The 25305-nt window shown below is 46.7% G+C and overlaps 1 protein-coding gene across 2 annotated transcripts in view; it reads right to left on the bottom strand.

The window, feature by feature from the left end:
* The window catches only part of SETD1B (SET domain containing 1B, histone lysine methyltransferase), a 55004-nt gene that overhangs the window by 5505 nt on the left and 24194 nt on the right, over positions 1 to 25305 (bottom strand). For both annotated transcript variants that reach the window (XM_054844362.1, XM_054844363.1), the window contains 11 exons: positions 17021 to 17791; positions 11714 to 11884; positions 10686 to 10773; positions 9562 to 9779; positions 9188 to 9329; positions 8016 to 8474; positions 4652 to 6208; positions 2069 to 2235; positions 1652 to 1783; positions 894 to 1013; positions 367 to 504 (listed from right to left, as the gene is read on the bottom strand). In XM_054844362.1, the coding sequence (XP_054700337.1) occupies positions 367 to 504; positions 894 to 1013; positions 1652 to 1783; positions 2069 to 2235; positions 4652 to 6208; positions 8016 to 8474; positions 9188 to 9329; positions 9562 to 9779; positions 10686 to 10773; positions 11714 to 11884; positions 17021 to 17791 (3963 nt within the window). The remainder of the gene's footprint in view (positions 1 to 366; positions 505 to 893; positions 1014 to 1651; positions 1784 to 2068; positions 2236 to 4651; positions 6209 to 8015; positions 8475 to 9187; positions 9330 to 9561; positions 9780 to 10685; positions 10774 to 11713; positions 11885 to 17020; positions 17792 to 25305) is intronic.

The raw sequence follows: 25305 nt of genomic DNA, 5'->3' as shown, positions 1-25305 counted from the left end.
CCAACCCAAACCATTCCATGACACTAGAAGGAGACTGTTCCCACAGCAGAATAACAATGCTAAAATTTGGGTTGTTTTAAGGAAATATTTGTCAGATATGTTTGAACAGTGTCCATTAGGTTCCCCCAACATGGTTAGGAGGATTCTGAGTGTACTCTGTCTCGCTGCACGTTTCATTTCTCAGGTCTCTCAAATCTCTTTATGCTAGTTTAGACTCTGTTTTGATCTGCTGCAGCTCATTAACATTTCGTCATAACCCTGTGACCCCCTGCTACTTCTGAATGTGGCTCCAATCAAAGTTAGCAAGGACTCAATGGGTTTATCAGTATGTCAGAGTACAATTATGTGAAAAAACACGATACTTACATTGCAGCTGTGATTAATAAACCTGGCAAAGTTTCCGCATTTAGTGGCATCAATGATGGTGTCATGATCGACTCTAAACATGTAACTGCTTCCGATGCCTTCATCCTCATATCGCTTTTCACGCATGTCAGCAATGACCTAAAGAAAACGCAATGTGCTGTGTCAGGACATGTCACAGAAGTGTCTGTAAGCAGGGATCTACACAACGCTCACCTGAGCTGCGCTTGTGACACTCAGCAGATACACGATCCCTAACACCCCAAGAGAACTTAACTGAACTTAACTGACTTAACTGAAAACACAGAAGTTCAGGGTGGGCTTCTCAAGAGCTCATCTCTTAGGGATCCGAGTGCTTAGTTTCTATGGGTTGTTGAAAATCCCATCCTTGTACCTCCAAACCGCATGCCAACCTCTGCCTACCTGACACAGCTAGCGCCCTACAGCAGGGACTCCAGCCCCTGCTGTCATACTCGAGCACTTCTTTCAGGCCTGGTTTTTACTCAGATTTCACCCACAGTCCAGCTTACCTGCCTGATGTTCTGGCCCACGTATTCAATCACCATCTCATCAGCTGCAATGGGCTCCATAGCAAAAAGCCCCCAGTCGTGAATGTGGCTCTTGCAGAATTTTAGTTTTTTCTTCCGGAACTGCATGAAGAAAACACCCCAAAACCCCAACCCTGAATTAGCCACAGCACAGAAAGGCCGTCCCTGGGTCCAGCATCCTCAGCATGCTCCAAGCCACAAGCAGTGCTGGGGTACTTCAACCCCATTTAGTTTCTTTCTGTCTTGCGGCAACAAGAAGGCAGGACAGAGGTCATGGGAGGCGTCCCACAGAGTTGCAGTACTTGGGTTTCTACCACCGACCACACGCTGGGGAGAACAGACCCTTTGAGGTCATCAGTCTCTGTCCTGCATAACCCTGATGGTTATGACTAGGGCTCAAGCTCTGTAATCATCATATACTTATTTATAGCCACTTATCAGCCAGCTCATGTCTCTGCTTAGTCCAGCACGCTGAACTAAGTGTCATGTTTTCTCCGTTCCTATTTCTTTAGGTAAACTATTTGTATTATACGTTGTACTAAGTGTATTGTTGTATCAAGTTGTATTACGTGGAAGTACAGGAGAGCCAGGTACCATTCCAGCCTCTGGCACACACAAAGGTGCCCAGTGCTGAGATGGCCATCACCAAGGTGAGACCGAACTGGCAGGAGGTCCCTCGCCCTGGCCTCAGCCTGCCCCCAACCAGCCCCTCTGAAAAGCAACAACCCAAGGTGACCTACCTTGAGCTGGTTGAACTTGAGCAGGTCACTGTCACAGCTACCGGTGAAGGAGGAGAGGAGCCTACGTTGTTCTGACCGCCTCTCAGAGCCAGCCCGGGTGGAAGCATGAGGTTGGGCAGGGATGCTCATACCCTAAGATGACAAACGGGTGACCAAAGTTGACCCAACAGCCTGCACCCTCCCTGTGAGCAATCTCTTGTCCTACAACACATCACTGCAGAACGCATGGCCTCCTAAAACATCCCACATCAAACACTAACACCTCTCCAGCAGCTCCTGGATGGCCAACTCAACGCAGGCGTAGCAACAGCTTCACCTCCCTCCTTGCCAAAAGGCAGGAAGCAGCCACTGTGCGTGACACCGTATAAAGACAAATCCCAGTCACACCCCATCAGTCAGCGGAGGACGTGTCCTCACCTGCGTGTCAGCTGGAGGTTCCTCTGCAAAAGCTCGGCTATTGTTGAGGTATTTAAGTTTGTCCTTCTTATCAATTTTGTAATAGCCTTCACTTCGTGCACAGCCTGTCACATGCTCCCGCATCCCATCATCCCGCTTCTTTTTCTTGGGGGTAGAAAAGCTAGTAGGTGGAAAGAAGTTAAGGAGAAACGCAGCCACCAATGGATATCAGACAAAACTTGCTACAGCTACGTGGAGCTAACACCAGGAGCGTGGAAAATTATGAAGGTTAAAAAATTAACAATACTATTGAAAAATAAAAAAATTAACAATACTATTGAAAAATTTTATTGAAAAATAAAAACTATCACTGAAGCCCATATGTTTACAGGAAAACCAAGCAAGGTCTTTTCTTCTTAGCTGCATGTTTTGGGAAACTAAAGTAAAGAGAGAATGAAAATTTGAACATAAAAAGGTTAAGCTGTCAAGAGAAACCTGTTTGAGAAAGGATTTCCCCACAGCACCCACTACGCACACAGGCAGCAGCTGCCCAGCCATCTGGACGTACCATTTTCTCCGTTTTGAGCGACATGCTTTTGTTCTACCTCCAGAAACTTCTTGCAGCTACCCCAAGCCCTGAATACACCACACTGATCTCACCGCAGAAATCATCCCCACTGACTAGGGCTAGAAGCAGCACAGACGGGCAAGAGACGCTCCTCAGCCCAAAGGGCTCAGAGATGCTGCTCTCACCAGTCTCAGTAAATCAGCGCCTTCAGACACTGGTGCGAAAGGTAAGACCCTGTGCAGATGTTTCAAACCCCACTGTCCTGATCAGTTGAGAAAACCTGCAGCTGGCCTGGCAAGGACACACCGCATTGAGCAGGCAGAAGGCACCTTTGGGTCTTTGGCTTCTGGAAAGACAGTGGAGCTGTACTACTGGCAGCTCACCCCAAAAACACAGCCACAAAACCTATGACGATTGAGATCTAGCCAAAAAATGCTCCCTGTGAGTCATAACATCTCCTTAACATCATAAAATTGAAGGAGAGGAACCAGAAAAAGCAAGACGTGATGGCCTTGAAATCAGAGCGCTGAGCTTGCTGCAAAGCAGGTGAACCCTGCAGGTACCCTCACACCTATCATGCAGCGTAGCACAAGGTGAACCGACAACTGCCTGCAGATCATTTTTAAATGGTTTAAAAAGTGACTGTAAATTTGCTGTTACAATAATCCTTATTAACAGGGAAACAGGTTTCACGTATTTCCACTCCGTAAGTTGCCAAATGCAAAGACATTTAAGCTGCATTAACGCAGGCAAGCCCTACCCTCAGCCATCCCGCTCTGCCTTTCGCTGGCTCTGGTTCCCCACCACTGCGGGGCCAATTACCCCCACCTTGAAACTGGTTTGGTTTCGGAACTGCTTCCCCAAATGGGGCAGACACAGACTGAGAACTACTGGGGATGACACATTTCCTCATCTTTCTAGAATATATCCTTCAAACAATTAAATAATTCAATTTCAGGACTATTACACTGGTATGAAAAGGCAGAAAATTATAAATTTAATCTTAGATGTTGCCCTCTGAGATGCAGAGAAAGAAAGGACTAAAACGCAGATCTCAGCACTGAGCTCCACTTGCTTTTTGTTAGTATCATATCACTGACACTTTTAAGTGGTTTGGGCTTTTTCGCTTTTGCTTTCGTATCTTGCAGGGAGTAAGGGATGAGGTATTTTAACTCCACATGACGTCTAGCAACACACGAGGTGATGCATTTGTATTCTCTAACACATAAATTCACATTTCCCTCCTAAAAACATTACTATAGAGTTCTTAGGTCATGAGCTCTGCCTTTTAGGCTCTGTTGCGGAGATCACTACTGATGGCTGTACACACGTACAGCCTCTGCATCCCAAAAATGCTCCCAGAGATTCAAAGCTACAGCCTACGCTGCCGACTACCAGATCATGGGCAGGGAGGGCGGAGATGGGGCCAGACTCTGCCCCACCAGCAGCAGCCGGTGCTACGCGCGCTCCCTGCTGAAGTGCATAGCAGTACATTCCCCCATCCAGCCTGGGGCCGCGTCTGTCCCTGATGTGCCTCTTAGAAACCATTGCTTTTATTAGGATTTCAAACTCAAAGCAAGTTAGAGCTGCTAGCACCACTAACTCATCATTTTGGGCGCAGATGGTGAGATTATTTTTACAGCAAGTTTTAGCCCCAAGTTAAAGCCCTGTATGTGCAGACTAGAAATTCCACAGGCAAGCCTGAAAAAAAAAAAAAAAAAAAGTCTGGTTTAAATGCAGACAGAAGCTTCTCAAACTAGAAAGGACATGTCCCCAGAAGAGGTGCATACAGATTTTCCCTGCAGTCCTAGATTGAAGATGCAGCAAGAACAGCCACTTCTGCAGTATTTTTGTATTGCAGCTTCAGGGAGTAAAACAGTCTAAAATTCCCTGCTGATATAAGCAATTGCTATTCTAGTAAGCAAAATGCTTCTTCCACCAACAAACATACCCTTTGCACTGCGAGTCCTACGCAATGACCATCTAGTGCATCTTACGCGTGTTGTGTAACGCAGAGCGCCAGTGAGAAAGGATATAAGGATGGAATACCCACAGGGTGTCATTGAGCCAGTCCATACCATTGTCCTGCTGTAACAAGCGGTCGTATGTGATACACATGAATTTGATATCTTCCTCATCTATGCCTCCGTTCCAAATATCATACAAAATGGTCATCTCCTCAAATTCGGAGCGTGGCCTAAACTGAGGCCGGGGTGGGGAATACTCAGGGGAAGGAATCACTGGGAGGTCCTCAGGCGTCTTCTTCTGCCTTCGCCACTGTCTTTTAGGTTTCACGTGAGCTTCTTCTTCCTTGAAGTCTTCATTCCACTGGTTCTCCAGTTCCTTAAACGGCAGTTTCTCTGCAACTGTCTCAGCTGCTATTTTCTCGTGGAAACCGTCATTCCTGAAGTCCAGAGTGACGGCTTCAGGGTCTTTCAGTCCATAGAAAGCATCAGGATGTCCACTCAACAGCTCTTTGCCCACAGCACTTTCCACCAAGGCCATTGGCACAGGAGGAGGTTCTATGGCTTTGCCCGAGTAGACATCCAACGAGAGGACAGAAGGCGGTGACCGTTTTGGCCGACCTGGCCTCCTTTTAGGAAGCACAGAAGGTGGCGGTGGGGGAGGAAGAACAGAAGCACCAGTGGGTACTTCTGGTGACAGCAAAACAGATTTTACTTCTGCCTTACATTCCTCAATGGGCATTCTTCCATCTCCATGCATGCATGACAGGGCTGCTACAGGTATTGGCTCATCAGGTGGCAAACCCATGTCCGTGTGGAAATCTGCTTGTGGGGGGCTGGCAAAGGGGATAGGGGAAGGAACACTGTTCATGCTGATCGTAAGGGAAGCACCAAGAGGCTCTTTAAAGGGTTTCTCATCTAGCTCATCCTCTGACTGTTTCTTGCCAGACAGAAGGCAAGGAATGGTAGCACCAGCCTCTGGGAAAGTAGGTGTGAAATTGAAATCTCTCCCAGGAGTCCGAGGAATGCCACTGTTAATGCCAGGAGATTGGGATGGGTAGGAAAAGGGGCTCCCTGGGACTTGAGGGGAACTGAGGGTCAAGCTGCTTCCCGTAAGGGGAGCATCGCTTCCTGGCGTGGCTGGAACAGTGTCCGTGCTCTGTGACTTCGCAAGGGGGTGTGAAGACTTGGCCAAAATGTCCCGCCCAGGAGTCCTAGGAATCTCCTCTTCCATGGACGTTTTGGTCACCAGTAATTGTTCAGGGAACTTTTCTGGAGGGACCAAAGATTCTTCTTTACCAGGAGTCGATGGTAAGGGAAGCACGGAGGATGGCACCTTGTGGGCTGGAAGCAGAAGAGTATCAGTCTCTGAATGGATCATCACCTCCCGTCCAGGCGTGCGAGGCAGCCGGTCGTCGTCCTCCGCTGCCGAGGGCAGTTTTGTTTTAACACGAGCTTCTAAGCTGCTGTCGTCAGACTTGCTAAAGAAGCTGCTTTTATTGGGCAGAGGTTCTCCAAAGACTCCCACTGGAGTTGAGAGACAGAGCACCTTCACCTCATCTTGAGATTCAGGCTTTGGACCTTCCTGTACCTCTGACTCCAGCATGGCAGCAGGTTCGGACTCTTCCTCTGAAAGGGGGAAAAAGAGAGGAGAATCAGGAGCTTTGCTTCCACTCGGTTACTCGCCAGTAAAGGCGTGTTTAAGATGCCGCAATTACAGAATAGCTCAATTCCACTGAGAGGCTTTAAAAACTCCAATGCTTTACATTTTGGAGGCACAGAGTGTGGAGTAATTAGACGCTACCACAGACATCCCTAATGGACCATAAAAAAAAAATGCACTATTAATTTGAGGATTAGCTATGACACAGGCCAGAACGAAGGTTTTCTGCTTTCAAAATCCCTGACCAGCTTTTGTACAGACATAAAAAGAACTAGGGGATTGTGCAGTGAGGACTTCAGAGGAGAGCTGTCAGAGCCCCAAGCTATCAGCTTTTCTAATGTGGGAAGGTAAACTAATTGCAAGGCCAAGAAGCACCCTCGGCTCTCCAAGGAGGAAGCAGTGAAGGGAGGAGCGTAACGCTCTTGAACAACACATGAAGGAAGCGGGAAGCCCTTGTAATGAATGAGAAGACACTCAGATGGTATCAATGAGGCAATTTATATGCTGCTCTCTCTGCAGCAGGCTCATTTGTCTGGAGTTTATTTACCCCCTTAGGGCCGGGGCCAAAAGCAATCAACAGTGAATCTTGTTAGGCAGCTCAAAATAACATTTTAAAGTGGGAGAGCAAAAGGAGGTGAAAATGCCTGGAGAGTTGGAAGGGAAGTGTTCCCCATTTGTGCTGAACGAACCGGAGAGTTGCCAGAGAAGGGTCCGATCCCTATAACTCCGGTACGACTGGGCTGGGCTGCACAAGACGAATGCTGCAGTTTGAGCTTGTTCCCACAGCTTACCTGTACAACTCACTCTACATGTCGAGGTGCCCAAATGCAGGTCTCCCCAAATGTATGCCCTTTTTGCACACTGACCTGTTCTAGAAAGGATCTCTGCAAAAGAGGTTCTTCTTTGCCCTGACCAGTTTAACATTTTGCCTCTTTACAGCTTTCAGATTTTATGGCAGCCAAAGAATGACAGCCTGTGCATGGACTGGACTTCCAGCTCTCCAAGTGGCAAAATACAGTCCAGTCTTCCCCAAGGCTCACACTGCAGGCCACACTAGATGTGCTCTCCCTGTTGGCTCTAGTTTTTAACTTCTTAATTCCCCCCTAGCTGCAGAATTTGTCAACCTTTACGCATCTCACTCCTGTTTCAGTAAAAGGTTTCTAATTTCCTTGGGTTAAATACAACTCTGTATTGAACAAGGAAAATTTCCTTCTTCCAGAAAAGCAGGGAGTATCACTCATTTGAACGGACTAAGTAAAAAAACAAAACAAAACCCACAAATAATAACATCAGGAACCAGATATAATTATGCAGCTCCACTCATCTGCTCCATATAGCTTCCTAGTCACATACTGCCTCAGTATTAAAACCAAAAAGAGTCGGTAGTGACTCATTAAGCACAGATTCCTGTTCTGTTTTAGCAGCCATGACTTTTCTATCTTGAGCTTCAGCCACCACACCATCCAATCAGTCACCCTCGGATGATGACAACTGTTGAGTTCCTCTAGGACACTAACTAAACTGGTCCAGAATAATATTCTGGATACAATAACCACAGTATTTTTAGTAGCAGATGGCTTGTGTAAAGCTCCTTACTGGGAAGGAAAGTTCAGCACAGATCTTTTTCCCCTGTACAGACAACCGCTAGCTGAGAGCCAAGACTGAAGGAAGAAAGAGAACAAGGGAAATACAGAATCATACATACTGAATGCTGTGAGAATACTGAACTTGGAAATGTGGTAAAAAAATGCCAAACCACATGGAAGGGCATACCTGGCCTACAGATGGGAGACAGTGCAAGTTTTGTCTCCTGGTCTCTTTCCATAACCAAGTGTTTCAGTGTTTCAGCAGCAATAGATGCCTCTGGGACTTCACCACATTCACCTTCCCCTGCCTTGATTTCTTCCATGCCTTCATCTTTCACTGCCAAAGCTGGCTCTGCGAGTCCCAAGCCTGTTGCATCCATGTAGTCATCCACAGGATACAGCTCCAAAATAGTCTCCCTCTCATCATCAGGAAGCTCATGACCAACAGGTTCATGGTCTGTCTCAGCAACCATGGCTTCTCTGTCTTGATCTTCAGCCACCTCCTCCTCCTCTTCCTCCTCCTCCTCTTCATCATCATCATCCTCATCTTCATCTTCTGAGTCTGAACTCGACTCAAATTCAGAGGAGTCCTCACTTTCATCGGATGATTCCACTTCAGCCTTGGAAGATGAAGGACTTGCTACATCTACAAGAAGAACAAATTACCATTAATTCCACTCTTTGACTTCGTTCAACAATCAGGGTCTACTGCAGGAGCAAATATCACTTCCACACTGTAACAGCATGGAAAGAGCAGTGTGAGGATTTGAAGGAGTTGCCTCCCAGTTTATGTATTTCTGTGGAGACTTATAAACCATGAATGTGGATGCTTACAACAATCACCCTACAACAGGCAGTTCCATGAGCAGCAGAGTTAGCATTGCCCGGCACCCTGCCCACATGGGTCTCTTGGTGGATTGCCTCTTTACTGGAGCTGTACAAAGATTTTCTGCTGTCTTCATGCACAGTTTTAAAATATGGAAGCTACCACCTTCCAGAGCAGGAACTGATTGATAGGACAGAAAGTTACCAGCGGCTAAATTACCCCTGTTTGAAATCTGGTCCCTTCTCCTCCCAGCCACTAATGTTTCATAAAACAAGCACAAACATAGCTGGCTTTAAGATCTCTGCTCCTCTGTCAAGTTGGGCTGGAGAGCTATTGCAAAGGGACTCACAGACTGAGGGATCATGGAAGCCTTGCAGGTAACAATTAAAAATACCTGTATGTATTATCTTATCTAGAACTGCCCTTCAGTGAAGGAAGGTGCACAAATATAAAAAATATCAGCTCACAAGTGCAAAAGGGAAACCACACCTGACCTGAAGGCTATCCTTGCTGCTTCTGCTGGAACTCCTTACCCTCCTCGGAGTCCTGCTCCTCCTCCTTGTCACTTGTGTCTATGCCTGTCTCCTCTTCCTCATCATCATCATCCTCATCATCATCTTCATCATCATCGTCGTCATCATCATCATCTTCATCATCATCATCCTCCTCTTCCTCCTTTGCAAGAAAGCATTGCCAAAAATGAACAGTGTCTGACTCTGAGACCTGTCACAGTAGTAATCACCAGTGACTCTCATGGATGCTGATCAGAGAACCTGAAGAAGGAATGATCTTACAGAGTTCTAACAGGAGCGCTCATCTTCTAGAGAAGGTAACTTTGGCGTCTGGAATTACTACACCCCCTTTAATGACAGACAGCATTCAAAACTGCAATCACAAACCAACACACCTTGCCAGGTGCTGCTTTCACCAAGCCTCCCTCTTCTTCCTGCTCCTCTTCCTTCTCTGAGGAGGACTCCTCCTCTTTCCCTGACGTCTCATCTCCCTCTTCTCCCTCGCTGTCGAGCTCCAGTGGCCTTGCTGGTCGCCGCCTCAGCCCCACTGCTTCTGCGTCCTTCTTTGACAGGTCAGATGTTGTATCGGAAGCATCCCTGTCCCTCTCCGACTCTGGTGGGCAAAAACAAGAAGAAAATTGCCATCAAATACCTTGCAAGAGAGGGAAAGAGATGATCATATAATGGAAACCTTTTCTTTGGGAAGATCAAAGTTAGGAGCAATGTGCTCATGTGGTGTGTGAGTCCCCAGGCTCACAGGGACTTACTAATTTCACAGTGCAAGTGAGGCCAAGACTGAGTGTTGAAACGCCAAAGATGGCAAAATGTGGATGGCCAAAGCTGACAAGCTACAGGCAGAGCAGCCAGGAGACGTGGTATGACTGAGATCAGAACAGGTAAGCCGAATTTAATGCCTTTTTGTTTTATTTAAGGACTCTAAATGCTTCTGTACTCTGGCTTCAAAATCACTTGTAAGTCTAAAACAACTTGATAGCACAACTCACTTGAATCCACCTTTTGATGCAAAACAAAGGGTATTCAGAGCTTTGCCTTATCTCTACTCTTCCCTGCTTCCAGGAAAAAATGTTAAAATATTTTCAAATAGATTTTTCTGGCAAATAGCTTTGGTTTGTTTTTAAAATCAAATGCAGCGCAAACTGTCTCTTACGTGCTTTCTCCCACAGTGTACCCAGTGAGTTGCAAGCACACCCCTGGAACAGTCCATGAACTCATCTGAGCTCCCTCTACTGGGTGACCAGCCCTGCACCAGAACTGAAATAGGTTATGAGTTATTCATAAAATGTGGCTCTTAAATTTCCCGCCAGAGAATTTAAGATAACTGAATCCAGAGGAGACATCTCCCAGCTGATCAGAGTTTTGTGAGAAGCAGGGTTTTGGCTCAGATCCTTGACTCTGTGTCTAACTGTAAGTGAGCACGCTGCTGTGAAGTTTAAAAAGAATTCAGCTTGCATGTGGTTTGCATCTGCTCTTGTGTTTCAAACAAATGTGCTTTGCAAACCTTCATCTTCATCGTCGACAGAAGTAGAAGGCCGGATTCTCTTCTGATCTCCTGCTGAGGCAGCTTCAGGTGGCTCCTTTCTTTTCACCTGAACAAAAGACACAATTAGCATTTCTGAAAGTTTAGAAACCACAGAAATCAACTTCTTAAGCAAATTGCTCCTGCTTACACCCAGAAACTAAGGGCCACTTCCCCAGCTCTTAATCCCTTTATTTGCTTGCAAACAGAATTTCACTGTGAATGAAATTCTACCCCTTCAATTTGCATCAGAACACTCTGGGTATCAGCATGGTGCATGTCATCACCAGGTACTTTGAAGCTGACAGAGAAAACTCAACAAATGCATGTGTCTGAGATGTAGCAAAACAGAAAGAGAGCCTAAGCCTATGACATCTTAAATAACCTCAAAGCAAGTTTTATTCTAAATGAAGAATACAGAATCTCTCATCCCAAACCTTTATTTGCAACTTCTGTGCATTCAAACCCCTAATTTCAGGCAAGCCGTGTACTCTCCCTTGCCCTCCCCTCCTCCCTCGCTTTTTTTAAGATACTTTTCATTTTTTATGCAAATGCTCTTTAAAATAGGTGACCCTATGCTTGCAAGTCTGATTCTGTAAACTCACATGAGGCAGAAAACACTTTTAACCAAACTTCAGGTGACACTCAGCTGCCAAACTGCAAGACATTCTAAGCAAAGAAATAACTGTGTAAAGCACTATGACCATAAGCATATTTTTACAATCATGCTGAAACGCTGTGTCCTAAACGCAGGCAAATGTCCCATTTACCTTGCAGAGCAGGGAGATCCTTTACAGACAATTCACACAAGCGGTACATGAAAAGCTAAGGCTGGGAAAGAGGATCCTTGCTCTTACAGAGTACTGGTGGGTTACGAGTGATGCTGTCAGAAGCAACCTCATCAGTGAGCACAGCCCTGTAGGGCTTTGGGGGATGAACCTAGAGAGGGCTGTCCTCCTAATGCTCCTTTAGAGAACGCTAGCATAATGAGGACAGATCTCTGTTTTTACCTTGAAGGATGGCAACCGGATGGCCCCTCGTAACCCAATGCCCAAGCCGATTCCCTCATATCCCAGGCCTTCTCCTTTGTTCCAGTTCTCCAAAAGACAAGATGTGATTCGATCCTTTGGTTTTGGTTTTTCCTCCAGTTCCCCTCCAGACTTCACTGGAGTGAGAGACGCCTGCAACAGAGAAAGCACAGTTGAGAGGGAAAGTTTCCTGCGGAGCATTGGAAACCATTTAGACAGTTGAGGTTTGTGAAATATCACCACCTTGCCCAGGCATCAGTTTCCCTGAAGGCAAGGACATCTGAAGATGCACCACAAAGACACACACACCTGAAACAGAGAAGGTGCAAGAGCTCTTCTTGATAACAAGACCTTTCCATCTCTGAGAAGCCTTCTCCCCTTTGCATTTTAAGAAGTTATTTTCTCTGCACCAGGCACTAAAACTGCTGGAGCAAACCTGCTGGGACTCCCCAGAGCAGTGGCTTGGCATAGGACACCAAGTGATGTTGCATTTGGAGCAATCACTCTGGCAGGTAGCAAAGCAGACACTCTTGCTTTCTTCACTGAGTGTTTTTACACATGATCTCAATTTCCTTCACATGGCAGCTTAACATAGGCCAAAGTACTTCACAAGAGAGGACAACGGAAATGAACAGATCCATTAGCTCCCATGGCTCATTTCAGGTCTCCCCACTGCCAGGTGTGGGGACCACAGTAACCACCTTCAGAACAGCCAGAATCCACCACAGAAGCTAGAAGCAAAGGTTGTAAAAAGGAGAAATGAAAGGGGAAGAAAAGGTGCAAACATGAACACAGGACTCGAAGCCTGAGGGAACACATTCCTCCACCCAGGCAGGAGCACCAAGTGCCAAGGAGCAGCTACTGTACAAAGGTCCTGAAGAGCAAAAGAACTCTGAAGAGAAGCTCTGGAGCTGGGATACACCACCATCTTCGTACACTACCACCCCTGAACTCCCCAGCGCTGCAGGAGTCCATCTGATATGGTCACAGCCACGCGAGAAACAGAACTACACATATACCTCTTACAAATAACCCAAGCATGCTTTAGGCAAGTTAGCCTAATGCTGTGTTATCTACCTTCATTTGCTAACCCAAATAACTGAAAGCAACTTCAGACCTTCTAATTGGGAAAACCTTTCTTCTTTTTACCGTAAGGCACAGTTTAGTGAGTCAAAAACCACACACATCCCTATGTTCACTTAGCAACCACAGCCCAAGTCCACAAAAACTGTCAGAAGGCTCCAGTCCCGGGAAACAGGAAAATCAAAATATTTAGGCAAAACACCTAAGGGTCTACAAAACTTGGTAACTAGATACACAGCCTCACCTCTGCTCGGCCACAATAAACCCCTTTTCACCAGAGCTGAGGTGTGCAGGAAGAGGAGGTATTCAAACCTCTGCAGCCTTGAAGAGGCAGGTGAGCCAGGGAGAGTGTCACGCACAGCAGCATGCCACGCTCTTCTTGAGCGAAGGGCACTGGAGGTAACGTTCACTCGCATCAGCCGGTGGCGTAACGCCATCTAAAAGTTGGTTTCTCTCACAGACATTAACAGAGCTAATTTGCTGAAGCTGGCTGTAATCACCGAAAAGGAAGCGTAAGCTCAGCTCTCCTGCTAATAAGGGACAAGACTAATGGGAATATCAAACAGACAATCCAGGCGGCGGCACTCCATGGCCAGGGATGGCTGGTTATTCCTGGCACTCTGCTTAATGCATCTTACTCAGGCTTTCAAACCTAAACCTACCACTAGATTTGGGAAGAGTTTTCCCCTAGCTTAGACAGACAAACTCCATGATATGTGCTGCCCTCCCTAGCAGCTTTCGCCCCATACATTTTCCATCGTGCCTGACCTAGGTGACCAGCTTTACCTTTGAGCTTTCCCACCCTTTACTTATGGCACGATACTTTTTGGCAATCAACCAGCTGCTCAAGTCCATTCCTTTGATGGAATATAGTGGCCAGAAAATGGAGAGAAAAGAGAGAAGCTGAGGCACAGGAGGTGACAAATACATTGCCTTCTTGTGCATCGTTGAAGCTTCAGGGGCTGCCAGCAGCGTTGTGTAGATAATATTTACTTTCCTACTGAACTTGAACATTGTTGGTCAGTCAGGGAAAAAAAAAAAAAAAAACCACAAGGCTTCCTGCTCTTATGCTTGGGGAAGGTCAGGGAGACAGCAGACCCGCAAAGCCTCTGACCAAAGAGGGACACATCTACTGTAGCAACTGGCATATGGTGGAGCTCACGCGCTTCCGAAGCTGAGCTTTGATCTCCCCTGTGAAATAACAGGAGGGCTGCTGCAGCTGATGGTCTAAGGATAGGAGATATTAAAAGATATCATCTCTCCCTACAAATCTGCCTCGTTTATTTCTAAAGAAAAAAAAGATGTAAACAAGCACATATGTTGTCTTATTTATACTTCCGAACCTCTGAAAATTATATAATTTCTTTCACTACTGTCAATCAGTAAGGAAAAATATGAGGAGCTCCAATTAAAACCATTAGGAGGGAGGAAATGGGGGTGCAGGGCCCATTTTGGATGATCGTTTCAGCTCAAACAGTGCCTGCAAGTCTTGGTCCATTCTGGAAAAATCAGTGTGATGGCAAAGTACATGGAGAACTGACCTCCAGCTGCCACCAAGGAGCCAGTCGGCTCATCCTCACATGTATATAAAGACACCAGCAATAGGAAGGTATAGTTTAAGCTGAATACTCATATTTTGTTTTCCTTTGGCAAAAGCAGGCAGCTGATGACTGAGAAGGAATCCTGTCCCGCACCAACATCAGGGGTTGCCCAGTCCCAGCCAAAAGGAGACACTGAAATTTGTGAGATTTTTCTGCATGCGACAGTAACACGTGGCCTGGCAGAGGCTTCTCCAGGCAGTGCCCTGAAGCAGCAATGGCTCTGGCATTTCTGTTCCTGGACAGAAAGCACAAGTGTGTTTCCATGCAGCAATTTCCTATTTTCAATTAGGCTGCTCACGTCCAACATAACCTGTGGCAAGGACTGTGGCGAGCTGCTGTGGTACAGTCAGCTTCCCTTTCCAAAGTGGGTTGCAAATTCCAGGTGAGGGAGGAACATGCTAAATCCAACCATAGCTCAGGATATAAAAGAGCCCGAGAAGCCACTGAAGACCTGCCTCAACTTGCTTCTGCTTCTTCACTGTGGATGTCTGGTTTAAAACAATTTCTTGGGTACTTCAACTGCTGCTTTTGCAACTATTTCCTGGATCTGTTTCCCTTACTGCCCTGGAAATTCAGGGGCCTCCTCCAAAATTGTCGGCACACGCTCGCTGGTAGGAGGCAGAAGCTCTGAGCATTAGTCAGGAGGAGAGGGACCGGGTTTCTTGCCACACGTCACACCAGCTCCAAGCCAGAGCAAATTACACTGTCATAAAACAGCTGTTAAGCAGCAGCATTACCAACCTCTCCGGAAAGCCAAGGAGCTCTCCCAGGCGCCAGAGTTAACACACAACTGGCTTACAAAAGCAGGTGGTGAAGATACTGCTCTGAAAACTGGCATCTGAAACCGAAGATGTATCTGCAGGTTGTGGTGCTCGTTTTGGTTTGTTGTTTTGGTTTTTTTTTTATAATACACTGTAATACTAATTTTGAGGCTTGCGTGAACCTTTCTATAGTGTTAGCTTTTTTTTACTAGAGACAAATTCACCGCATATTAGATCAGAGAGCTGTTTGCTGGCTTAGGTACACTTCAAATTGGCTGAGAAAGGATCAGACGATTCATGCAAAGCATGTTTTCTTAACTAATCCCTGGAACTCCTCATGTATTTGGCCAATGTTCAGCTTTTGAGTTAACTGCTGCTGCATATATGCACTGGGGATGCAGGAGAAGTGCAGAGAACTGGAAATACCCATGGATCTCATCACACAAAGTGGGGAACGTGAAATAGCGGCTTGATGGTTTCAAACACTCCTGTTGCATCTGACTTTAGGTTTTTGGAGCTAAAGTTCAGCTTCCTCTTAGATGCAAGAAGCCCTTGCGTGTTTGCCTCCTGATCTCAGGGTCACTTCCTCCTGCAACCCCCTTCCTGGAGGCAACCAGCAGTGCCCCAGACCATCAAAAAGAAAAAGAAAAATCAGCTAAACTTTTAAAATGTCAGGCCTTGGAAATATTGCACTGAAGAGGAATAACCCTGGGCTTTTGGGGTGTAAGAGCAGCCTCCCCCTTCTTCAACGCTTTCCCAAAAGGATCACAGCGGAGAGGACTCTCCTATGTGTAAGTGCTTTAACCACTCTTCCCCTTGCTCTGTCTGTAGGAGCAGCTAGCCTTGTCCTATGACTACTGCTCAGTGGACTTCAGCTTTAATGGGAGCGTGCAAGCCCCACCCCCCAGCAGGGAAAGTTCACAAACACCCACTGTGGGGCTGTGGAGACACTCAGGATGTCACCTAGCCCATGCCCTGGGGCAGCAGTGATGCTCTTCCTCAGATGCCTGTGAAAGGACATTACAGTCCTCTAAATCACAGTCGGAAAAACAGCTTGTTTGCAGACCCTCCTGGGTCATGCCCCAGCATGGCTCGTGCGTCCTGCCGAGATGAGCGGAGCAGCCATGCAGGCTGGCTTGGGGAACATGCCACCAAAGATGAACGTGTTCTCCGAGACCCTTGCAAGGCATGAGCTGCGCTTAGTGCCTCTCACAGAAAGGGCTGCCCTGAGGTGGCCCCAAAGCTGGAAGGGATGAGGAGATCCACCCCAATGCAGAGGGATGACACTTCTTCCTCAGGCCCACATTCAACTCAGTGGGACGGTGTGAGACAGAGCAACAGTTCGCTCCTAGGTGAGCAGTTACAGATCCACACATGTTCAGAGATAACTCTGCACAGGGTACCTCTATCAATGATCAGGAAGGACTAAAACACCCAGCCCGTGTTTGTTCTGCGGGCAAAGCAGCATGAAATGCCTGCGTAGATAGAGTGACACCATGGAAATAAGCCAGGTTTAATACCCAGGTGCTAACCTGTCCCGAGGCAGGTGCCTGCGGTGATGGAGCACCTTCCAGCTATTTGCAGGCTGAGGTCTGCTGCTCCCAGCACGCACTCCTGTCACCTGCCTCGGCACAAAGACCAGCCCCCATTTAATTTCAGCAGCCTCAAGCACTGGGGTTTCTCACAGCATGGCTTTATTTTTTGCTTCTGTTTTAGTTACCATAGCACTTTAGGGCTGTGGGGTTTTTAAAAGTCAGTTCCAGATCCCTGCCTAACCATGCCCTGGCTACAGGCACTAAGAACAGCTCTCCCTGAGATCCAGCACAGAGTATGTGAAAGCCTACCTTTGCCAGACGTTCCTTCTTGTCCCACCAGTCATCAAATGCCCGAAACGCTACCACTTCAACCATCTTCCGGTTCAGGTCCCTTTTCATGATAGCCTTTAGTTCCTTCACTATGACCAGGAGGACTCCATCCACAGTGGCTTTGTGGGGATCTTCCTTCTTCGGCTCGTAACCTGGCGGTGGAACTGAGGGGTCAAACTTGGGCAGCGGTGGCCACTGCTGTCCACGACCGAGAGCTGCTCCCATCGAGAAAGGGCGGTAGGGTGGAAGATTCACAAACTGCATCCGGCCTGTCACGAAAGGCGGATACTGGTACGTGTTCTGTGCCTGCATCATGCGGCTCAGCATCTGAGTTTGCATCTGGAAGGACATTGGCATGCCACCCCACTGGTTGCCCAAGACACTTATCATATCCACTTGCATGACAGGGAACATGCCAGGATGGAACGGAGGAAGCGGAGGCAAGATATGAGGCGGAGGGACCCCAGGGGGGGCAGGGAGTGGAGGTGGGGGGACGGTGACAGCAGGGTGAGTGGGTGGAGGTGGCGGAGGTAGCGGCGGAGGCATTGGGAAGCCTGGCTGTGGAGGAGGCGGAGGAGGAAGAGGAGGGAATCCTGGTGGTGGCATGGGGGGAATCGATGGGGCCATCACGGCTGTGTTGCTGACGGAAGAGTTCACCACAATGGTTTTGGCACATTCTGCACTGGTGATGGGCGCAGGGTTGGTCTCATCGTCAGAGATTTCCATGTCCTCCCCTGAAGAATGCTGACCCTGTGACAAGAGAGAGAAAAGGTGAGGAGCACATTCCTTTTACATTAAATACCACAGCACTGGCTGCTTCAAACAAAAACTAAGTTTAACACACATTTTAATTGGAGATGGAGAAAAGCGAGCGATGCTCTGAAAAGACAGGGCCCATTGAGCAGCTGGTGCCTATTGAAGCTTTTCTCTTCCATGTCAGACCTCAGGAAGCAGAGAGGTAAAAGCTTTCTAAAAGAGCATCAGTACCAACTGAACAAAAACCTCAGCTTCTATGGAATAGGAGGAATTGCTCCCATGCTCGGCAAAATACACACAATCCAAATGTCTTTCACTGCAAGATACATTATCTCTTATTTGCATCTAATACCGACAGGTGCATTACACCATGAGTTTTTATTCCTTAGTTTTCACCATGCACAAAGAATTACTCTGGGTTTTTTTATTATAATCCCTGGCTCATTTGCTATCAACTCTTAACCTCTAATTGTGGGAAGACAATACTTCCACATGGTTGCTGCTACTAAAGCTTGTCTTGACTAGACCAAAGCAATTCCCATGAAAAGAAGAACCCCAAATCTGCTTAAATTCCCTTTAAAAATCAGAGTCATAAATGTTGGGATTCAAAGAGAGCATATGTCATGTTCTTGGGCAAGTGGATTAAAACAGAGGGTGCCTGCTTGCTCTGAAGTCTCTAAGCCGCCTGATTAGGTCTAGTACAACAGGACGGCCTCACCAGCTAGCTCCATCCTCAACAGCAAGTTGTGACGCCTGCATGCCATGTCGTACAGGCACTTCAGTCCTGAAGGTGTCTCCAGCACAAAGAAACCACACATATGACTGTCACATCCCTCAGGTATTGTTAAAACAAATCCTGATAAGAAATAGAGCAACCAAATACTGCTGGAAGACATATCCAACACACTAACAGTTTATCTAGGAAACACAAATTCGGTTGACCTTTTACTAGTGCGATGTCAGCAAAGACAGGACAGGCTCCAAAACTATTTCTCCCATTCTTCCTTTCCCCCCCCCCCCCAACTAAAATCATCAAAACCCACCACTCTTGTGACAGCAAACATCCCTTGGCTATTTTCAGGACTGAAAAGCAGAAGCACTTATCACAACCTTCTCTCCCAGGCATGATCAGCCTACCTCCTTTGAACGACTTACCAAGCACTTCCTTCCTCACAACAGCTTCACACAAAAAAGCCAGACAAATAGTTTGCATGTGGCCACCAGCTGATCTAAATACAGATCATCAACCTCCGCTGGAGCTCTCCTGCCTGCCCTGGATGCTGCGGGCTCTAGCCCATCTGAGGCAGTAAGAGATCATGATCAAGTGGTCTTTACGTCCCTCTCTGTCTCTCAATCCTGGCAAGAGTTTCAGAACCTGCTAGCCGTTTTCAGCCAAATTTGACTGAAGATCCCAAAGATGTTTTTCTTCCATATTTCGTGCCAGCAGGTGCCTCTTCTGTCTGCTCTCCTACTAGTCTCCCCAATCTGAAAGAAAAGAGCAATAGAGCTCAGCCCTTATCGGGTACTGGAGAACCTGCACTGGGGAGAGCTGCTGCGAAGCAGGCTTTGTTGACAGCTCTCATCCTGAAACTGCTGTGATTTGATTTTTAACCTGTGAATTTTGCACACGGGTACGGGAACAAAACCAAGAGCAGCTGAGTTGACAAGTCTGCTATCAACTGTAGCTGTATGAAGCTGAGCAACCACAACTATCCAAATCAAACCAAATGATTCACGTTTTATCAAAGGTCATCTCTGCTACAGCAGCTACCACCAGAGAGCAGGCTGAGCACAACACTTGCAACACCAGCTTTGCAAATCCTCCTGTCCTAGCACCTCCCCTCACCCTTGCTTCCCCGCATTCCTCTGCTGCAGCATGAGCCCACCGACTCATGCACCGCATGGGTCACCCCCAAAACCCACTCACTGTTTTAGTCATCTAAAAATGCCCAACCCCTCAGCTCAACAAGGGGACCACCATTTACCCCTGCAGAAGGGCTGAAAGCACAAGCCTGGCAAACCCTGCAGTGAATGCTATCAACCTCAGGCTAATAGTAACAGAGAGGGGACTCTCCCACCATCGCTGAGTTGCTTTAGTGCATCTGTACATGCAGGGAGGTACTCCGAGGGCCTAAAATTAACAGCTCAAAAAAGGAGAAGTAGAAATAATAACTCCTTGCACTTGAGTCTTTCCAGAGCTGAATTGTATCATCTCCTCCTTGAGCTGTCCACATCTGGCTAACATTTCTAAGTGGGTCTCACACCCTGCATCCTCTCCCCAGCTGCTCTATTGCAGTCACGTCCCATGCCGAGGACGCTGGGGAATGAAAGGACATTCTGCAGTTTCAACTACCGCAGCTCCAGTGAAAGGGGCAAAGGAAGAGCAAAGATGACGACTGTGGCAGGTGTAAACAAGTTTCCTGTGAAACAGATCCCGTTTTTCAGTAAATGAACACAAAAGGCCCTGTTAAAACCACTGTCTCCAATTGCAAAAGCTGGATGATGCTAAAGGTCAGTGTTGGCTAGGAAGCCAGGAGTGTTCAGGCTACCAAAGACAGACAAAATCTGCTTCATATTTGCATTCATCTCATCTGACGGGGCACGGAGGAAAGTCACCTCGTGAAGCCGCAGTGGAGCACCAGGCGGTGCCATGGGGAGCATCAAGCCATAAACTCTCCCGGATCCCCAGTCCCTCCTGCAGCATCCCGCACCCCCCAGTGCCACCCAACACCAGTCACCACTCAAGACCGGTCTCTGCTGAGCACACACCATCAGTCCCAAAGCACCTGCCCGAGCCAACATGTCCTCCCCTCCCGGAGCACCACCAGCCCAGGGCAGCCCATCTCAGCCAGTCCTGCGTAGGAGACCTGTGTGCTCCTGCCCATCACCCAGAGCCCACTCCCATCCTCACCAGCCCTTTACTCAGTCTCAGTACCAAAGAATCCTGCCTGATAACCGAGGTTGGTTTTCCCTCCTGAAGGAAATACCAGATAGAAAAAGCCAATCCTGAAACTGCAGAGAGGTGGCAGGACTAGCTGGACCCCATGTTGTACTGCACAGCAGATTTCTTCGTGCATACATGCATTTATTTTTACTTAAGCTGAAATGAGAACTCCTAAAGCAACAACTAGCATTTTTTGATTGAAAGACTATTTTTTCAAATTTTTTTTCTGGTTCCCATCAGATGGGTCTGCAAGAAGCAACAAGAGATTCCCTGCTTCCTACAATGTTGGGCTGATAACTCACCTGCACAGTGAACACAGTCCATGCTCCAGTTTTATCCCAAGCAAGATGGAAAGGGAAAGAGAAAGAGATTAAGCAGCAGGGAGAAAAAGATCAAAAAGGCGAGGGGATAAAAAAGAATACACAAGGTTAGGAAAGAGGTCAAACCAAAAGATGATCATCTACAAGGAAGTCTCCTTAAAGAAAGTTAAGAGGAATGAATATTTAAATGCGGATAAGCAGTTACAGGAAAGTTATATCTAAGGGGGAAAAACACGGGCACCATCTGAGTCGGAGAGATCAAGATACAGAAGGAAAAAACAAGGGAAGACATAGAAAGCTCTTGTTATATGAATTCCTTTTCATTCACTTGTCTGAACCTGGATATACTGGGGTTGCTACCAAATACCTCTCAAGGTAGAGCTGAAAAGTAGCTACACTGTCCTCCCAAAGAAACCATCTTCTAGCTGGCCTCTCTCTTCGCTCTCACAAGGGGAGAAAAAAGTGAGCTGATACTTGGCATACGTACTGCTATGAGGATGTCATGGCCATCACTGCCAAAAAACTGTGTCAATCAGTCCTGGAGTTCACCTGCACATTTCTGAGGGCGTCTGGTACAACGCCTCCAGAAAACCTCTCTTCAGCCCACTGAGAGAAAAGCCACTTCCAACCAAATTAATTTGTGCTGCCATCTTTAGTTTGCATTAATTAAATTAAGAGTTAGCAAAACAGGTATTTAATTCTACACATGACACATTTTTCCAAAGGTGTTTTAATGATGCAAATTTGTTGGGAGAGATTCACGTCAGTGTAACTCGTTATAAATGGCCTCATTCATTGTTCACCCAAAATGCTAACTGCCACCTTTAATACTGGTACAGTGCGTTTTAGCACAGGCAGAGCCTCTTGAGTTAAGTGAAAGAAATATCCTGAGATCTCACTCCTGGATCAGCCTGAATAGTGACAGGGTAGACCGCCACTAAATGCAGGGTATCAGTCTTAGAGCAAGACCCAGCATTTAGCAAGCAAATGTTCATATCTGCGGAAAAAAGAAACTACATCCTAATATTTGCATGCAGAACTGGCAGTTTCCAGATGCGAAGAGGCTGTTCTCTCCCCGACCCAGGAAAGCACTGACACTGCGGCAGCGGTTGGGAGCTTCATCATATGTGCCGTTCGGTACCTTTCCTACGGGCAGAGGAACTTCATTCACATGCTTTCGTTTTCTTTTAAAAAGGGCATCTGATAAAGAATTTACTCAGAATTTCAGAATGCATTTTGAATAGCATCAACTTACAGCTAATTTTCTAAATATTCTGCTAGGTACCAAGTTACTTATATTTGAGGCAGGGAACTTGTATCACCGAACGTAGCAACTACTCTGATATAGCCAGGCTGAGCTCTGGTGCATCAAAATAATGAAATGCAGGATCAATGGCATTCAGCACGATGCAAGGTCATTAGCTTTAACGAAGCGAAGCATCCCATACTTGCAAGAAGTAGCAAACCTTTAAGCCTGCTGCAACTTGCACTCACAGAAACCAAAACAGAACAAAAAAAATTGACTCCTTAAGCCCTAAATCTTGGAAAACTCCGTATTTGAATACTAACAATCTTTGCTATTTAAAACGTTAAGAAGCAGCTTTTCAATAATGCTAGAACTAAAATCACAAGTGGCTCTTGGACAAAAAGTTTTCATAACCTGGTCAAACAGTCATCACTTGGGTTTGGATTAAGTCCATCCAAGGATCTAAAAAATTCACAAATGAGCAAGCCTCACCCTTTATCCTTACAAAAGAGCGGCGAAAGAAAAAACTGTCAGAGGTGAGGGAGAGAGGGACAACTGACCAAACCGGATCACACAGCAAGTCACTGACGGAGTCAAGAATAGACTCTGGGTCCCTCCAACTTCCTATTCCCCGTCTCCAGCTGCCTCCCTATGCCAAGCTCACGCCATGCTCCTCACCGCCTGCGCTCTGCATTTGACAGGGGAAATGGCCCTACTAGGATACGCTGTGATCCCAGAGTGAAAATAGCCCATGTCCTCTAACACACAACTCTCTCTTCCCAGTCTCCATCAGGAGAACACATTACAGAGAACGAGATGTTTCAAACCTGCCACGTTTCTTTACAACGTCATCCAGAACAAAAAGGAAGCCTGAGGATGCAAACCAACCACCTGCAACTCTTCCTCAAAGACACAATTTCAATGAAAAACTCCTTTAAAAAAAATACAAGCCCATTCAAGTTTGGTGCAGAGAATCCCACCATTCACTTTGCTAACAGAGTGAAATACCTCTTGCTGTCCAAAACCTACATGCCAGAGCACAGTGAGGGCTTCAGAGAGTATTGCTTTGTTCATTTTTAATCTGCTTTTAGCTAGAGAAGAACTTGCAGGTTCCACATGTTCTTGGCAAAGCACGTAAAGAGGAGACGTGCCTCTGAACTGCCCTCTTTGTTTACTGGGAGTGCAACACTCAGGCACGATGACATGGCAGAGGCACCGTGCTAAGCATTCACACCTCACAGTGTCAGGCGTGAACAAGGCAGACTCAGTACTGTATTTACAATACATACAAATATTTTTACTTTGCTAACTATAATTATAGCTCTCCCTCAAAGAACACACACAAGGGTGGTACTTCGCTGGCGTTGCAGAAGTGGCGCACGGGAGGGCAGAGCTACCCAAGGTGGTTTGCCAGCAGTTTAGCTACAGCAGCAAAAAAAAAACCACAGAGCAAACCACTGCCTGCACCTTCCCAGGTGAGTTTTCAAGCCTGTTCAGATAACTGTGCCGTCACCAGCACCCATGGTGGCTCACGTCAGCCAGCACACCACCACTGCAGCCTGGATCTATGCTGAAATTTGTTTACTGCCACCTCCCCGGATGCCCTGGGCTGGTTAGTCACGTCTTTCAACCTCCTTTGGGCAGCTAAGAGAGCACCCATCCTCCTGCTGCTGTCAGAACATGCGATTACAATCATGGCAGCTTTTAATTGGGGCAAAACCAGCTTTCAGGTGTATTTGCACTATAATAAAATGCCCAGCTCCAGAACAGGCAAATGGAAAGATTAACACATTATAGATCAGTGATTATAAATATCTTCAGCAACATGTACTCCTATCTCAAGAACAGAAGATTGCAAGATTTTTATATTGCTATATATTTATACAGCACTTTGCAAATCTAACTCACAGGCAAAGGTTGCAAATGAAGCAGAGCAGAACACAGACAGATCAGGGCTATGGACTCATCACCACGTCCTACAAAAATCACCATGTCCTACAAAAAACAGGCACTAAAAAGACTTCAACAGAGCAGGGATTTCTTGCAGGAGGAGAGAAGTTACTTGGGTGTTTTGGTTTCTTTATTATTGATTGCAAAAGTATCCCTTGCTACTTGAAAAAAGAGAATTCAAGCTCTATGAGATGACAATATCCTACCTGACACATACACTGCTTTGGCTCAGCTAGTGTTTTGGTCTGGTACTTATTTGCAGCGCTGCTTTGGCACAGACTATTCTCCCCACACCTACAGGGCTGCACAACGAGTAAAACAAGTGACAATAATATTCAAGGGCTCACTGTAAACAAACAGCACTGTAAACACCAGCCTAACTTATGCTACTTTCTTTTTTTCTTCTAAAGCCAAGGGAACTTGTTGCTACCTCAAAGCACAGAAGAATAGAGGGAGAATGCCCCAAAAGTCCCCGTCGGTCCCAGAACGGGAGGACAGGGGTGAGGAAAAGCAACTGCGGTGCTTGTTTGTGTCTCGCAAGGTGCTGCCCCTAATTAGACTGTCCTGCACACGGGGAGATGCCACAAGTTGGGATTTGGAAGTATGTGAGGAAGGAGCTCACCTGGGCTTTCAGTGCATGGCAGGAGGGGCTCTCGAGGGGGGAAAGCACACGGAGCTAACGCTTACAAAGGGAAAAAGTCTATTTGCTCACTTCCAGTGTTTCCTGACACTAGAAACAGAAGTAAATCAACTTGTGTTTTAAGGACAGTGAGAGCTGGAAGGCTGCCCACTGGTCCACGCCATCATTAGAAAATCTAGTGAATTAAGATCATAAAATGAGCTAAAATGACAGAAGTGCCAAAGACAGTATCCCAGACTTAATGCAAATCTGCATCGCCAGCTTCCTGCAGCTGTCAGATGATGGCCTGTGCATCTGAGATGGGTCTCAACACTTCAAGGCACCTTTTCAGACTCCAGAGGGGATTACTCTCTGCTTTCTCCCCGCAGGGCAGTGAAATAACATCAATGTCTCCTAGGAAAGGAATGG

This window comes from Grus americana, chromosome 16, assembly GCF_028858705.1.
Source record: "Grus americana isolate bGruAme1 chromosome 16, bGruAme1.mat, whole genome shotgun sequence".
Classification (NCBI taxonomy): domain Eukaryota; kingdom Metazoa; phylum Chordata; class Aves; order Gruiformes; family Gruidae; genus Grus; species Grus americana.
Note: the sequence above shows the minus strand (reverse complement) of the source record. Positions and strands in the feature narration are given on the sequence as shown.